Source organism: Prunus persica, chromosome G2, assembly GCF_000346465.2.
Source record: "Prunus persica cultivar Lovell chromosome G2, Prunus_persica_NCBIv2, whole genome shotgun sequence".
Taxonomy (NCBI): Eukaryota; Viridiplantae; Streptophyta; class Magnoliopsida; order Rosales; family Rosaceae; genus Prunus; species Prunus persica.
In genome coordinates, this window is record NC_034010.1 from 11,393,223 (window position 1) to 11,409,139 (window position 15,917).

General features: G+C 43.8%; 1 protein-coding gene across 1 annotated transcript; it reads right to left on the reverse strand.

Annotated features, from left to right (window-relative positions):
- On the reverse strand, nucleotides 13,917-14,954 carry LOC109947316 (uncharacterized protein K02A2.6-like). Its single transcript, XM_020557257.1, has one exon. It carries the CDS (start codon nucleotides 14,952-14,954, stop codon nucleotides 13,917-13,919), a length of 1,038 nt encoding a protein of 345 aa, XP_020412846.1.

Below are 15,917 nucleotides of genomic sequence, written 5' to 3' on the forward strand. Positions count from 1 at the left end.
CCGCTCCCACTTCCATTCAGGAATCGGAAGTGGTTGCAATAACCCTGATGGTTTCTGCCACTCAGCTTTCACTTGCTGATAAATTAGACACCTTCTGACATACTCTGCTATCTCTTTCTTCATAAAAGGCCACCAGTAGTGCTCTCTCAGAGTATGATACATTTTTGTGCTTCCAGGGTGCATTGCAAAAACTAACTCATGGGCCTCCTTAAGAATCTCCCTTTTTAAAACTTCATCATTATGGACATATAACCTGTTACCTACCATTAACGCTCCATCATTTCTTACTGAACAATCAGTTCTGTGGCCATTCTCAACCTCCACTCGCAGCGTGCAAATCAAAGGATCTTGGGATTGAGTTGCGAGTATTCGTTCTACTAGCACTGGTCTCACATGAAGAGTAGCTAACAGTGTTCCCTGATTATCCATACCTAGCCCAACTCTGAACTTCCTCATTTCTACCATCAATGGCAAATACCTCCCTCGGAGATAAGCTACAGATCCCGAAGATTTCCTACTGAGTGCATCCGCGACAACATTAGCTCTTCCTAGGTGATGCTCGATGGTGCAGTCATAATCTTTTATCAACTCTAACCATCTTCTTTGCCTCAAATTCAATTCATTTTGGGTGAATAAATACTTTAAACTTTTGTGATCTGTAAAGATCTGGCATGTTTCCCCTTAAAGATAATGCCACCAAATCTTTAAGGCAAAAACTACTGCAGCAAGTTCCAAATCATGAACAGGATAATTCAACTCATGCTTCTTAAGTTGTCTAGAAGCATAAGCGATCACCCTACCATGCTGCATCAGTACACATCCAAGTCCTTGTTGAGATGCATCACTGTAGATAACGAAGTTCCCACTATCATCCGGAAGTGCTAAAACCGGAGCAGTGGTCAACCTGGTCTTGAGTTTGTTGAAACTCTCCTCACACTTATCTGACCATTCAAACCTAACTCATTTCCTTGTCAAATAAGTGAGAGGCGCCGCTATGGTGGAGAACCCTTCCACGAAGCGAGGTAATACCCGGCTATCCCGAGAAAACTCCGTATCTCAGTAACACTGGTTGGTCGTGGCCAATTCACTACTGCTTCAATCTTTTGGGGATCAACATAAATGCCCTCTGCTGAGATCACGTGCCCCAAGAAACTAACTCTGTCTAACCAAAACTAACACTTGCTGAATTTGGCATAAAGTTGCCTCTTTCTCAGAGTCTTCAACACAATGTCTAAGTGCTTCATATGTGCCTTCTGACTCTTAGAATACACCAGAATGTCATCTATGAACACAATCACGAAGCGATCTAAGTAACGTTGAAACACTCTATTCATGAGGTCCATAAATGCAGCTGGTGCATTAGTTAATCCAAATGGCATCACCAGGAACTCATAGTGCCCATACCTCATTCAAAAAGCTGTTTTAGGTACATACTCTTCTCTAACCCGTAACTGATGATATCCAGATCTCAAATCAATCTTAGAAAATACCTTGGCACCCTTCAGCTGATCAAACAAATCATCAATGCGAGGTAATGGATATCTATTCTGCACTGTGACCTTGTTCAGCTGCCTGTAGTCAATGCCTAATCTCATGGTGCCATCCTTTTTCTTAACAAATAAAATTGGAGCGCCCCAAGGAGAAAAACTAGGTTGGATAAAACCCTTATCTACCAGCTCCTGCAACTGAGTCTTTAACTCCCTCAACTATACTGGCGCCATTCTGTACGGTGCCTGAGAAATAGGATTCATTCCTGGAGTGAGCTCAATAATGAACTCGATCTCCCGATAAGGAGGTAATCCAGGAAGGTCCTCGGGGAATACATCTGGAAATTCCTATACGACTGGAATATCTTTCAATCTCAGCCCATTATCTCTGGTATTAATTACATGCGCTATATATCCTGAGCACCCTTTTCTGAGCAACCGTTTTGCCATCATAGCTGAAATGAGGCAAGATGGAAGCACTCTGCGCTCGCCATAAAAAGTTACTTCAGGTCGTCTGGGACTACTGAATACAACTTCTTTCCTGAAGCAATCTATTGAGGCACGATGTTTGGCCAACCAATCCATCCCTAAAATGACATCCAAGTCAACCATTCCCAAAGGAATTAAATCTGCCTCCAGAAACACATCTCCCACCATCACTATACTATCTCGATACACTGTACTTACCCTAAAAATCTCTCATGTAGGTACAGAGATCACCAGTTCGTTTTGTAGGGCTGAAAGTCTTACATTGGCATTGTGGCCCGAACTAGGTGTGACAAACGAGTGCGTAGCCCCAGGGTCAATCAAAATTCTAGCAGGGATTCCAAAAACCGGTAAAATACCTGTAATTACATCCGGTGATGCATGTGCCTCCTGCTGGGACATATTGTACACTCTGCTTGTGGCCCTGGAACGTTCACCACGTCCCCTTTGCTGATTGCTGCCTCGGCTGGCTACGCTGGTCTGGGCCCCACCACTGGACAAAGCCTCCACAAACTGTGGTGTCCCCTGTGATCTACCCTGAAGACCTGTCTCTGGAGTCGATGCAGCTGTGGTCTCTCTACTCTAAAGGAGCAGCGGGCAATCCTTCCTAAAATGTCCAGATTGTCCACAATAATAACATCCAGTAGTGCCCTGCTGGCAAGTCCCAGAATGGTATCTACCATACTTGGCACATTAGGGGCGACTCCTCTTGCCAGATACTGATAGCAACTGTCTCCCAGTACCTCTAGCTGCACTACCCCCGGAGCGGTTCCCAGAACTGCTACTCTGGTTGGAACCTCCACTACTGAATCCAGGTCGGTAACCTCCGTAGCTGCAGCCACTAGATGATCCAGAACTGTAACTGCCTCTCTTGGATGATCCCTGACTAGGACCGCCTATGTCAAACTGTTGCCTACGGGGTTCACCCCGTGGTCTGACCACCATCTAGCTGCTCTCAATCAACAAGGCAGACATCACCACATCACCAAAGTTAGTCAACTGCTGACTGATCACGATATCTCGAATGGAAGCCTTTAACCCCATAGTGAAAAGTTGGCACTTCTTGATTTCATCCTCCACCAGTGGAAGACAATACTTGGACAACTCATTAAACTTTTTCTCGTACTCTAATACTGTCATTATCCTCTGTTTCAGCTGTAAAAACTCTTCCATCTTCACATTCTGGTAGGCTTGTGGATAGTACTGACTGTCAAATACGGCTCTGAATACTTGCCACGTAATGGCTAAAAGATCCCGATATCTCCTCTTAACCGAGTCCCACCAATGTCTAGCATTTCTGATAAAAAAGAAGGTAGCCAGAGTAACCTTACAGTTCTGTGGAACAACAATGACCTCCATGATCCGCTCCATCTTTTCCATCCATTCCTCAGCTACCACTAGGTTACCATCACCATCAAAATCAGTGGCCCAAATCCTCATAGCTTGATCAGCATATCCCAGGGAGGGATCTTTGGGCTGCCCAGTCCTGGCTAAAGCCTGAGTCAGCAACTCCAAAGTCTGCTGGAAGTTGGGATCTCCCAGCATAGTAGGCACATCAGGTACGGCTCCTGACGGGCCTCCAACAACGGACTGCTCTACGGTTCAGGTACCGGTGCAGGAATAGGAACTTCCTCCAGCTAGAGCTGGGGATCCTGTCCCTTTTGTCAGGAGGACTGTCTAGTCCCTCTACAGACACCACCACGCTTAGGGCCCATATTTATTGTCACAAGAAACAGATATTCAAGAAAACTGGAATGCACAAAGTGCAATGTCGACAAGAAAGTAAACCTAATGCCCTGATACCAAGTTGACAGGACCCAACCCAAATTCCGCTTTGAAATCCGAACTGGGCCCTGTGGGTGTCCGACACCTGGCGGATGTCGGGCACGAATGACCTAATTGCCCTTCTATATAAAGCACGATAAAATAACAAGGTCAACTCCTACCGAAAAATCGGTAGAGTCTCCCATGAAAATTGGATCAATACCAAAACATTACACCTGCCAAACAAGTGTATATACAACCAACTGCCAGCATACGTATATATACATTCCAACATTTACATTCTAAGCTTAGGGCAAATTGTCAGAGCGACTACTAAGAATTTACAAAGGAGTCAATCCTTTTACAAAACAAAAAGTCCTACATCAAAAGAAAGGCACAACAGGTGTAAAACGGCCCGGTGGTGGATCCTTGTGCACGCCTACTACCTGGGGGTGCAAAACATTAAAAATGGTGAGTGGACCCAAAAATAAAGTTTAGAAAATAGCATATGAACATACTAACTCCACTGTAAAAACAGTTATACAAACTAAATTATTCTCTTTATTTCTGAAATCAATGCACTCATATAATTATACATGTATATAAGCCAATCATACTCATGGTCAACATTAATTTCCTAAGGCTTTGAAAACAGTTTAAAACTACCACCTAGGTGTATCCCTTATTTCAGTCAATTCCTTATATCCGTCAATTCCTTGCATCACCATGGGTGACACGTGCTCGCAGGTCTCAGTGACACAAGGTCAGTCCGAGCCGCAACTAGCAAGATTCAGGGAACTGTAGTCAGCCTGATCTGCATTACTCGCTCCACACAAGTTCGGGTACCATAGAACTCGTGGGGCAACTGTCAAGCATGCTGACTAAACCGAAGGCTACCAATAAAATCCGAAAGTAACATTTGATCTGAAGGCAACTTATTTACCAAAGGCAACATTTGTATATCTGGGTACAAGGTGGTTTAGGAAAATATAAAGTTTTTGAAGAAAATCTGCTGAATACTGAATTCCTGTAAACTCTAAAACTCTGCTACCATTTATCTGAAAATTTGATATCCTTTAAAGGATATTTTTACTCGGCAGCATGCAAAACAAAATATTTAAAAGTATATAACAGCTTATAAAACGCTAATCTTTGAATAAAACTTATTCAAGATCAATAACTGTAACTGAACTGCTTAAATTCATTGATAAAAACAAAGAGTCCACTCACAGATGGTTCGTGCTCGCTGGACCTCTTGAAGGTCCGTCCTGCAGGTCAACTGGTGCCCGGGTGCCTGATTCAATGACCATAATATTCTATTAATACAATACGCAATATAGTATTAATTTAAAAACTCTAACCCCCGGCTCCTAGAAGTACGTGCGTCAGATTAAAGTTGTTCCTATGACCATAAAAGTTTTCCTTCCACTTGGAATAGTTTAGCAGTATCTTGGGACTCAAAAAGCGCTAAAGTCCTAAAAAGTCAACTTGGGACTCCACGGGTACATGACCTCGCAATTATGATCCGGGAACCTCTAGAAGTTCCAATATACTTAGGATACATGTCCCGAGGGTTTGGTCTAGATCGGACGGTCGGATTGATCACGATCGTACATTGCACGATTTCTAAACCCTAGCCCTAGGGTTTGCGATTTCGGAGTATCCGGGACTCCAATTCACGATTCGTCGAATCCTAAAGATTCTGAAATTGTCTAGAGTAACATATCTGAAAAAGATTACGATCCAACGGCTCAACCATATTGAACCCGAAAATCGCACAATATGCAACAATCCGTTCGAGGCTCAAACGGTATCCAAATTGAGATCCGCGAATTCCTACGCACTCGTGACAACCTAAGGATCTCATCGAGACATAGTGCCACTTCACTACCCTCATCCACGCACCGCCACATGCGCCGGCAGCGCTGGGTGTCCAAAGCGATTATGTATCGCCAGAAAATCTCAAAACCACGGCTCCCAACTCCTACCCCAGGTATAACACCCTATTTGGAGCCACTTTTGTTCTTAGACCTGCCCCAAAAACTGACCGGAAGTGGCCAGAATCGAGATCCCAAAATCGGCCGAATTTCAATTCGCAAATCGAATTACCTACACTAAGAACCGATTGAATCCTACGCAACCGGCAGCTAGAACAGCTCGAGAGGTTCAAAATCCATACTTGGATCGTCTGATTTGGTGGCCGGATGACGGAGATCGACGGCCGTGAAGTTTCACGAAAACTGGTGATTTTCGTGGTTTTCCGGCGGGATAACGGCAGCGGCTGGGCGGGGTGAGGTGGCGGCGTGACGCCGGTCAGATCGGTACCGGTGACGTGGCCTGTGGTGGCCGGAACCGTTGGCTACGACAAAAACTGGACGGAGGGGGTGGGCTGCGCTCGCGGGAGAGAGAGAGAGAGAGAGAGAGAGAGAGAGAGAGAGAATGAGGTTTTTTTTAAAATCTGATTTTTCAAATTACTGTTTTGCCCTTCAGAGTATTTTAACCGTATTTTCTTCGTTAAAGCTCCGATTCGAGCCCATTTTGTGTCTACAGACTCATTTCGTCGTGCTCTACGCAACGGTGTGTGTGGAATTGTCAAATTCCTTCTCGGTCAAAAAGTCAACCTTTCTTTAATAAATTATTCCAAGGCCAAAATTGTCTTTTCCTCTTAATAAATTACTAATTAAATATTAATTTGGGTTTGGGTTATTACATGTATTATACCATGGTCACCCTCCTTCCAAAAGTATAGGGTATGCACCAAAACCCGTAGCATCCCATCATTAGATCTATGCTCACAAAAATATATATTGGCCAATCACGAGGTATACCTGTACGTGTTTCTGGTATAGTAACTTCTGACTTTTTTTGTTTCCAAATATAAACCTTCTTGTTTCTAACGGTGACATCTGCCACATCCTTTTTTTAAACCTAAACATTACCAATCTTCTTCCCCTTCGCCGTAAAAACATATGCATTTCCATCACTTTCAATGCTTCACTTATCACATCGCGCAATTGATTTTTTTTATTTTGCAGCAACTCAATAGCAAGTCACATCCGCTATACATTAGAGTCGTACTGCAACCAACAACAACAAAATATTCAGCATTTTATTACGTATAAAATATTTTTACCATAAAAATCGCACATGTGCAGTGCATAACTGTTCATGCCACAATTAACCATAATATTGCATGTTTCTTATAACAAAAATGTCATAATCCACACTATTAGGTTGGACGGGATGAGCATCCAATGCAGACACAACAGAAAAAGGAGGAGAACGTCCACCCCGTCTTAAACACCGACAAGATGTCATCATGAAAAATGGAGTCTAGGTACAACAACTGTTGCATGAACAACAACATAATCGACATAAGTAACATCGAGCAAAAGAAATACGTATAAGTGCATTGAACAAAAGCTTCTCCACCTACAGTAAGTTGGCAATCGTTCTCGTGTTTCTTATTATGACGCGCATTAGGTAAACTGTTCCAAATTTCTACTTTCTTACGGAAAGTGTCACAAACCAAAAGATACTAGTGACCAATTATATCATCGTGCATCAGAATATATATCTGCAAAAAAGTGGTATATTCATTATCACTGATAATTCACATAATTGGAGCTTGCATACGAAACCCACCTGCATGCAATTCTTCAATCGCCCATCAAATCTTACGAGATAATAAAGCTTGTGTGTCCTGGCACATGACGTCATACAATCACCTGGACGTACCAACTTGGCTCCTTCCTGCATTTTATGCACATCACCTTTAACCAAAAAATATCCTTCATTAATCTTATCCATTTACTTACCGACCAAAAATACGTAGGTATGAACCACGTTTTGAATTCATAGTCCTTACATCATCAAAGAGAGGCGACGAGGGGCAAGGCTTCCGAAATGGTAACGATTTATAGCTATAGCACCAGTATCAAAGAGTAGTTTAATACGAAACAGAAAAAATGAGTCTTCTAATCAATTTTTCTTAAGTCATTATGACAACATGACACATATAATAATTATTTTCACAAATTTGGTTTAGGGTATACCTCCAAGGTTTTGGAACCAATGAATTGCAATAAAATGCAAAACTTATTAGATCTATATCATCTTTAGAAATATCATTGGTCATCCGAAATGGACCGACATTCAATCTCTTCATAATCAGCTCGTGCGCAATTGTCTGGTTTTTGCATTTGCTTTAACTTTCAACGCATTGAAGTCTTCATAAGGAGTTATCTTGTAGGGACTGGGCTTTTTATCCGCTGTTGCATGAGTCACTATCGGATCCCTTGTTGAAGTAGAACCACAATTCTCTATGAACAAACTTCTTACGTCGTTGTGAGCCATTTTATCCTAGTGCCCATAAATCATTACAAAATAGCATTTACAAATCAATCTAACTGAAACAAAAATATATTTGATGATACAATGAGTCTGCATAAAATAGGGACATCTAACTTTGTTATTACATTGGGAGACAACCAAATAAAAATACAACGTAATCCATAGTACAATGATTTTCGCAAATCAAATATTCGATGATTGTCATCATCTAAACATTACGTACAAGTGAAATTATTAAAACAAATACAAGCAAGCTACAACCAATACTCATCATACCTCATTATGAGGTTGTTTTGCATGTTTTCTCTTATGGATGACTTCAACAGAGGAGCCAAATTTTATCAAGATTTGCAAATCCTTTGACATTGTGTTCACCCGTTTTCGTGTCTACTCCTGAGATGGAAGGGCGAAGTTCCCCACTGGCTTGGAGACCATTTGTTTGGTCCACAAGTCAGCTTTCTTTGGTGTGTGTGAGCGTGCCACTGCTAGCAATGTAAATTCTACCAGACTTCTTTTTAGAGTGGATAACTTGCGCCCCAAGTTACTGACTTCTAAAACAAATGATTGTGAATTTGGGTGAGGAATATCTCCCAAGTAAGTTCTTTTCTTGCCTCAGACTGGTGAGGACTTTCTTAATTTATCTCAGTATCAAATAGTTGTTCTGGCCAGAATAGATAATAATGAAGTGGACTGTTTTAGGCAGAACGGCCTTTTACAAAGTTAAAAAGGGAGAAATTAACTCTAGAAAGACAAAGAGATGGCTGGAATCCCATTTCTGCCTGGGTAGAAACTTCTGATCCAGGCTGGACTGAGTATGTCTTGTAATGAGAGAGATCTCGTTTTTAGAAGACTTATTTTCTAAGTCTGAACTTTGGAATTCTGATCTAAAGCTGGTTTCTCTTGGAATCCAAGTGAGCTTTTGGTTGTTTTCTGATTGTTTGATTGGTTGTTGAATCTTTTGAGTGTTTTTTTTGTTTTTTTTTGTTGTGTTCTGCTTCCTTGCCTACTTTCGTTTTTATAAGAGACCCTCTTGGGGAGGTGATTTTAATCCTAAATAATGGGCGGCAAAAAAGATCTCTTATAATGTAAAGTAAAAAGGGATTCTTATCAATCATGGCAGATAGGCTCTGAGCAGTCACCTCCTAAAGTAGTCCCTTCCCTGGTTTCCTGGGTGGCAGTTTTCTAATTCAACCAACGCCACCGTCTGTGTGGGCTTTTTATGGCGGTTGGTTCTTTTCTTTTATTTTTTTCTAAACAGTTCCCTGTTTTCCGTTCTAATTAGAAAGCGTGATCCGTGAATTCCTTGGAAGATGGTGTATTGATTTGGAGCAAAATCTCGAACACAGATGGGTTTTTGATCTTCTGTTGGCAGTGTTTCAGAGATGTCCCTCTCATATTTTAAAATTTAGTTGGAATTGCTGACTTTTCAAAGTTGAGGCGATCACGTGGGTATGTTTTTGATCCCTTGGGTTTGAACCTAACAAAAAATTACGGGCTGATCCTTAAAGCCCATTTGAAAGTTTCCACGTTTGGGCTTTCTTGGGCTGAGGCTTTGTTTTCGACATTTTTTGGCGTGAAGCCCAACCTATCTGGATCCTAATCTTTATTATTCTCAAATTTTTTTGGGCTGGGCAGGTAATTTTACCATGGGCCTGTCTTTTGGACTTTGGCGTGCTGAATTTGGGCCCAAACAATGCCCCTTAAGTCTGAATCGTTTTGGAACGGTTTCAGACTTAATGTTTTTGCCTTTAATTTGCGTGCCAGTTTTCCGTTTTTGTATTTAGCCCACGTCTGCCACGTTTGCCACGTTTGCCTACCACGAACTAGAGTTCGTGGGAAAACGGCTAGTTATTAGCTAGTTATTAGCTAATAATCATCAGGTGTCGTCCCATCTTCTTCTTCCCACGTTTTCGAGCCCCTCTCTAAAAGAAATTCAAATCCACCGCTTCTGAAAACCCTAAACCTTCCGACTTTGTTCCTCCGAGCTTTTCTTCGGAATTTCCATTGTTTTCTTCAGACCTTTCTTTTCTCTGCTTCTTCCCCCGAATCAGAAATGTCTTCCCCGAGGTTCCGCGCTCAGTCTTCTTCATCTCCAGTTCCTCCCGATTACATCACTGGGACCGGGATTGATGCTCACGCGATTGAAGTCAGGAGCAAGCTTCATCCCTTTGCCCAAAAGAATCTGGATGAGAATGTCCTTCATTTGTTCGAGAACACCCTGGTGTTAGGGCCTCACTGGTTTGGTCCTGTTCCAGCTGAGATGGCAGAATTGCTGAAAAAGGATGCCGAGGCTCCTTTGTGCTTTGAGAGTACTTCTGCCCTGGCTTCTTATTCTTGGGTCAGCAAGAATTTGAGTCGGTCTTTCCTGTCCAGCGAGGTGAGGAACAGTCTGGTTAAATGGGCAAACTGGATTGACAGACTTCTCCCGAGATATGGGGGTCACTGGAGGAGAGCCGAGATTTATGACGCCATTCTCCTGTCCAAGCAGTCGATTAACAGAGATGAGAACCTGCTTGCCGCTGCTTTGTGCTTCTGGAATTCTGCCAGCAACACATTTGATTCAGGCCCTATGGCGTCAACCCTGCTGGATATGGCCCAGATCTTTGGGTTCAGGGCCCATGGTAGGCCTGTTGATGCCGTTGGAGATTATCATAGGCGAAGGAATCAAGAGAAAGTGGCCACTCCTTTCACTATCTCTTCAGCCATGATCAACCAGAACTGCTCTTTCTCCAATTATCTGAAGAAATTCAGTGCTGAGAAGGACAAGGATCAACAACACATGTTGTTCCTTCTGTATTGGCTGAACCGGTTCATTCTCCCTAATCGGTCTTCTGCAGTTCTGCTAGAGTACAGACATTTAGCAGAAGCACTTCACAATCACACGATGTGGGGCTTGGGCCTACAGTTCTGGCTCACCTTTTCAAGAATCTGCACACTGCCACCCTGGAGAATCCACTGAACCTGTCGGCCCCTGGCGCATTCTGGATGATCCAGATCTGGCTGCAGGTCTATTTTCCAGAGCTAAGGTTCCCAGACATAGTTCTGCCTGAAGACCAAGTCCTGGCCCTTCCTCTGATGTCGACAGAAGTGCCCAAGCATTCTATTAAGGAGTACTTGATGTTCTTCAGGCATTGTACAAAAAGGTCGGCAGCTCAGTGGCAAGTGGTGATCAGAAGGACCTATCCTTGGTTCCAGACCGGATTTCGGTTGTTTGAGAAGGAGCCAGAAGATGAGGCTGCCAGAACAGACTTCAGGAGGAAATTTCTGAGCGTTACTCTGCCCAGAGATCTACCCCATGGTGGGGGCAAACCTCCAAACTATCATCTGGGGGCAGAAGTCTACCATCCCAACTTCTGCGCAAGGCAGCTTGGTTGTCCTCAGCTTATTCCGCTGAAATCATATCGGAGTTGTAACCGGGCCTCTTCTTGAAGGGATGCAGATGATCTGGAGGTGCACAAGGATGCCCGGTGTGCAGTGAACAAAATCAACAACAGTACGGATGCCCTCTATCCCTCGTGGGAGCTGAATTCCTGCAGTTCTGTCGATTTTGACGCATGGTGGAAAGCTAAATTCCAGGGTCTGCCTGCTTCTGTCACTGCCCTCAAGGTGCTGTTTGATGGTTGGGAAAACTGGGTCATTTTTGCGGATGGGGATGCCAAGACGCACATGATCCAGACTATCAAAGACATCAATGCACAAATCATAGAAGGTAGATTTTTGATTCTGTCTGGGATTTATTCTGTCTTGATGATCGATTTCTAATGTCTATTCTATGTATATCAGATCCTTCCCTGACCAGCGTAGGTGGGCAGTCCGTTCAGGCTGGAGAAGTGATTGGTAAGTCTTCCTTTTTAATTTTCTTCTATCTTTTTCTGTTGGATTGGTTTCTAATCTCTAACTCCTTGGTGCAGTCTCTTCTGTCATTGCCACCGGGGACTTGGAGCTTCCTTCTGCAGATGAAGGAGATGAGGTCCAGGCAGAACAAACCCCTGCCGAGGCCGCTCTTTCTGGCAGAAGAAAAAGAAAAGGACCTGCCCCTCCTTCGAACAATACCATGCGGCCTGGCATTTCAGGTAAGCTCGTGATGTTCCACCTATTCCTTTCAGATTTATTCTGACCTGCCTTCTTTTCCCTAATCTTGCTTTTGTTCTGTCCAGCTGAAAGTCCTCCCCCTCCTCCTACTAAGTTGAAAAAACTTAAAAAGAGGAGTGAGGCGGAGTATATTGCCGCGGAAGAAACCGCAGCAGTCCCCACCACTACCTCTGGGACGGATGAAGAGCTGCGAGAGGCTTTTGAGGAGGTGGAGCAGGAAAAAGAACTGGAAGAGCTGGAAGGAATGCCTCAGGAAGAAGCGGCAGTGGTGGAAGAAGAGGTGAGTTTTATTTCTGTGATTTGCATCAGTTCCCCTCTTGCCCCTTCTCTTCTGTTCTGACCCCTGTTTTGTAGGAGGAGATCCCTGCTGAGGTGATTGCAGAGAGCATTGCCTTGGTGCAGAAGCAACAAGGAGGTCCAAGGGCCGAGCTGACTAGCTTAGAACTGGCCTTATTTGAGGATGCCGAGGCAGAGCACTCTACTGCCGCTCCAGCGACTGAGGATCGGGCGGAGCGGTCTGTTTTAGAGCCTGTGGATCAGGAAGAACTGTCTGTTGTAGTTCCGGAGGCTGAAGTGGAAACAACTGTCGCTGCCCCTGTGGTTATGGTAATTCTCCTCCTTACCTGTCCATATTTTCCTGCAAATCTACCTTGTTCTTTATTTTTAACTATTGTAGCCTTTCCAGGTAGAGGTGCCTAAAGCAGTTGGCGTCCTGGCAGCGGTGACCAGTCCCCTGAAGCCTCCCATTGTTGCTGTAAGTTTCCGTAACTTTTGGGCCCTTACTTTCCGCTTTCTGTCTGGTCTTAACTTATGCTTTCTTTTGCAGATGCCCATTCATTCCTTTCCAGGATCATCTGCCACGGCTTCCTTTGCTGATCCAGAACTGGAAGAGTTTGAAGCCATGGATCTGGATGCCCAATTGGATAGATTGGAGAAACTTAGCTCTCCTCCAGGCAGGGCAAAATCTAGGGCAGTGGAGGAGGCCATGGAGAGGTTGAAAATCTGGCAGTCCACTGAGCTGGAGTTCGACCAAGACAAGGAAGCCCTTGATCAGCTGATGAAGGACTTGGACCTGCTACACAGACAGAATATGGCTCCGAAGCCTATTCTTGAGATGGGCCTAAGCTTGGCCAGAGATGTGCTCAACTTGCATGATCGTTATGAGGATCTCAGGCCCACCTTCAAGACTTCTGAGTTCTGCAAGGCTACCCATGAAGCCAACCTGGCTGATTTTGCAAAGCAGAAAGCAGAACTGGACCAGATGGTGGCAGGATACAAGGAAGCTAGGGCTACCGCAGACAAGCTGGAGAAGCAAATTGAAGAGCTCCAAAAACAACTGGCAGAGTGCAGGGAGGTGCAGAGCAGGCTTGGGGCTGGACTGAGTTCTAAGACCAAGGCTACTTTCCTTGTACAAAGCATGGTTGCGGCTTCCAGGCCAGCTTTGGAAATTGCAGAGGCTTCAATTCACCAAGGGGTGCTGCTCCAGAAAGAGCTTTCTGTCAAGAAGGCGAACCTGCAGGAGACTCTTAGGAAACTAGGATTTTAGTTTCTTCTTTTTATTGTTTGAATAATTTGCAGCGAAGGTGGCTATTTTTATATAAGCTTTCATAGCATTTCACTGCTTTTTATTCACTCTTGATGCAATAACTGAACACAGTTTTGAAAGCAAAGACAAAATAACTTTAAAGCAAAAATAAATCCAAACAAAAATTCTTTTCAAGAAACAAAAAGGGGTCAATCTTGTTCCTCTTCTATCCTGGGATCTGTTTGCACAGCCTGCGAATCCCACATGGTTGGATAGAATTTCTTAAACCATTTACCATTGATTGGGGCAGTGTGAATGACTCCATCTCGGTCCTGCAACCTGTATGCCCCAATTTCGAGGATCTGGTTAATTACAAAAGGGCCTTCCCATGTAGGTGACCATTTCCCATATCCAGCTATGTGTGCTCCAAGGGGCAGAATTGCCTTCCAGACTATCTCTCCCTCTTCAAAACTCTTGTTTCTGACTCTGTTGTTGTAGGCCCTCGACACAGCCTGTTTTCCTGCTAAGAGTTTGTTAAGGGTGTCAATCCTGCTTGCATCCAATTCTTCCAATTCCAGCAGCATGGCTTGAGAGTAATCCTCCCCAATGAGACCGTGCTGGTGGGCAATTCTAAGAGACTGGACTGCTATTTCCATGGGAAGAATTGCATCATGGCCGTAGGTTAGAGCATAGGGGGTCATGCCAGTTGCTTCTCTCTTTGAAGTTCTGTATGCCCACAAAGTCTTTGATAACTTCTCATGCCACTGCTTTGGATTCTTCTCCAGCATCTTTCTGATGATATTGATAATCACCTTGTTACTTGATTCTGCCTGTCCATTAGCTTGAGCATAGTAAGGAGTAGATTGAAGCAGTTTGAACTTGAATGTTTCTGCCATATCTAGCATATCCCTAGATATGAAAGAAGAACCCCTATCCGTTGTGATTGATTCTGGAATGCCAAATCTTTGTATGATCTGTTCTTCTATAAAAGTGATGATTTCTTGAGATGTTGTGGTTTTCACTGGCTTGGCCTCTACCCACTTTGTGAAGTAGTCTGTGGCGACAATAATGAAACAATGATGCTGGTTGCTGGCTGGATAGATCTTGCCAATGAGATCCATTGCCCATCCCCTAAAAGGCCATGGTTTTACCACTGGATTCATGGGAACCGAAGGAGCCTGCTGGATTGGGCCCTGCCTTTGACAGGCCTCACATCCCTTAGAATAGTTGATGCAATCCTTCATCATGGTTGGCCAGAAGTAGCCATACCTTCTGATTAACCAGCACATCTTTCTTCCCCCTTGGTGAGCTCCACAGATCCCCTCATGGGTTTCTCCCATGACTTTCATATATTCTGTCTTCCCGAGGCACCTTAATAGCACCTCATCCTTACTTTTTCGAACCAAATCTTCATTCCACATGAGGTAGTTTGTAGCCATGATTCTGACTCTTTTCTTAGAGGGCAGAGTGGGATATCGTAAGTAAGTCATGATAGGCTCCCTCCAATCATCTTCAGTAATCAAGGCAGAATTGACTTCTATCTCCATTCCTCTAGTCAAAACAGATGGTAGACTTTTCCTTCCTATCTTGATGATCCTTTGGACGCAGTCTTCGGGCATTTGTATGCCTGATGCCACCTGAGCCAGTTCATTGGCTGCAAAGTTTTCCTCCCTTGGGATGTGTTCCCAGGTAGCTTCTCTAAATTCTGTCAGCAGATTTCTAGCTGCTACTAGATATACAGCCAGAGAAGGATTTAGACACTTGTATTCTCCAGCAATCTGCTTTAGGACAAGCATGGAGTCTCCCAAGATCTCCACGGATTGGATTCCTAATTCTACCAACATCTCGAGCCCTATAATCAAAGCTTCATACTCGGCCCTGTTGTTGGTGCACTAGAAATCTAACTGGAAGGAATAGCAATATCTGACCCCCAATGGTTCTTCCAGAACAATTCCGGCTCCTGAAGCCTTATCTGTCTTTGATCCATCAAAATATAATTTCCAAGGCGTGAGATGAATCGAATAGATTGGATTGTTAAGGCAAACATGAGCTCTAGTTAGCAGATCTGCATTTGCTATGTCCAAAGAATCCATGTTTTCAATTTCCTCTCCTGGGTGATCTGCTAAGAAGTCTGCCACAGCCTGCCCTTTGACAGCTTTCTGGGGGACATACCTGAAGGTGAATTCTGTCAAAGCCAAAGTCCATTTCCC

What these genes read in the sequence shown, in the direction of transcription:
- LOC109947316 (XM_020557257.1), bottom strand. Translation starts at nt 14,954, where the DNA reads ATGATGAAGGATTGCATCAACTATTCTAAGGGATGTGAGGCCTGTCAA.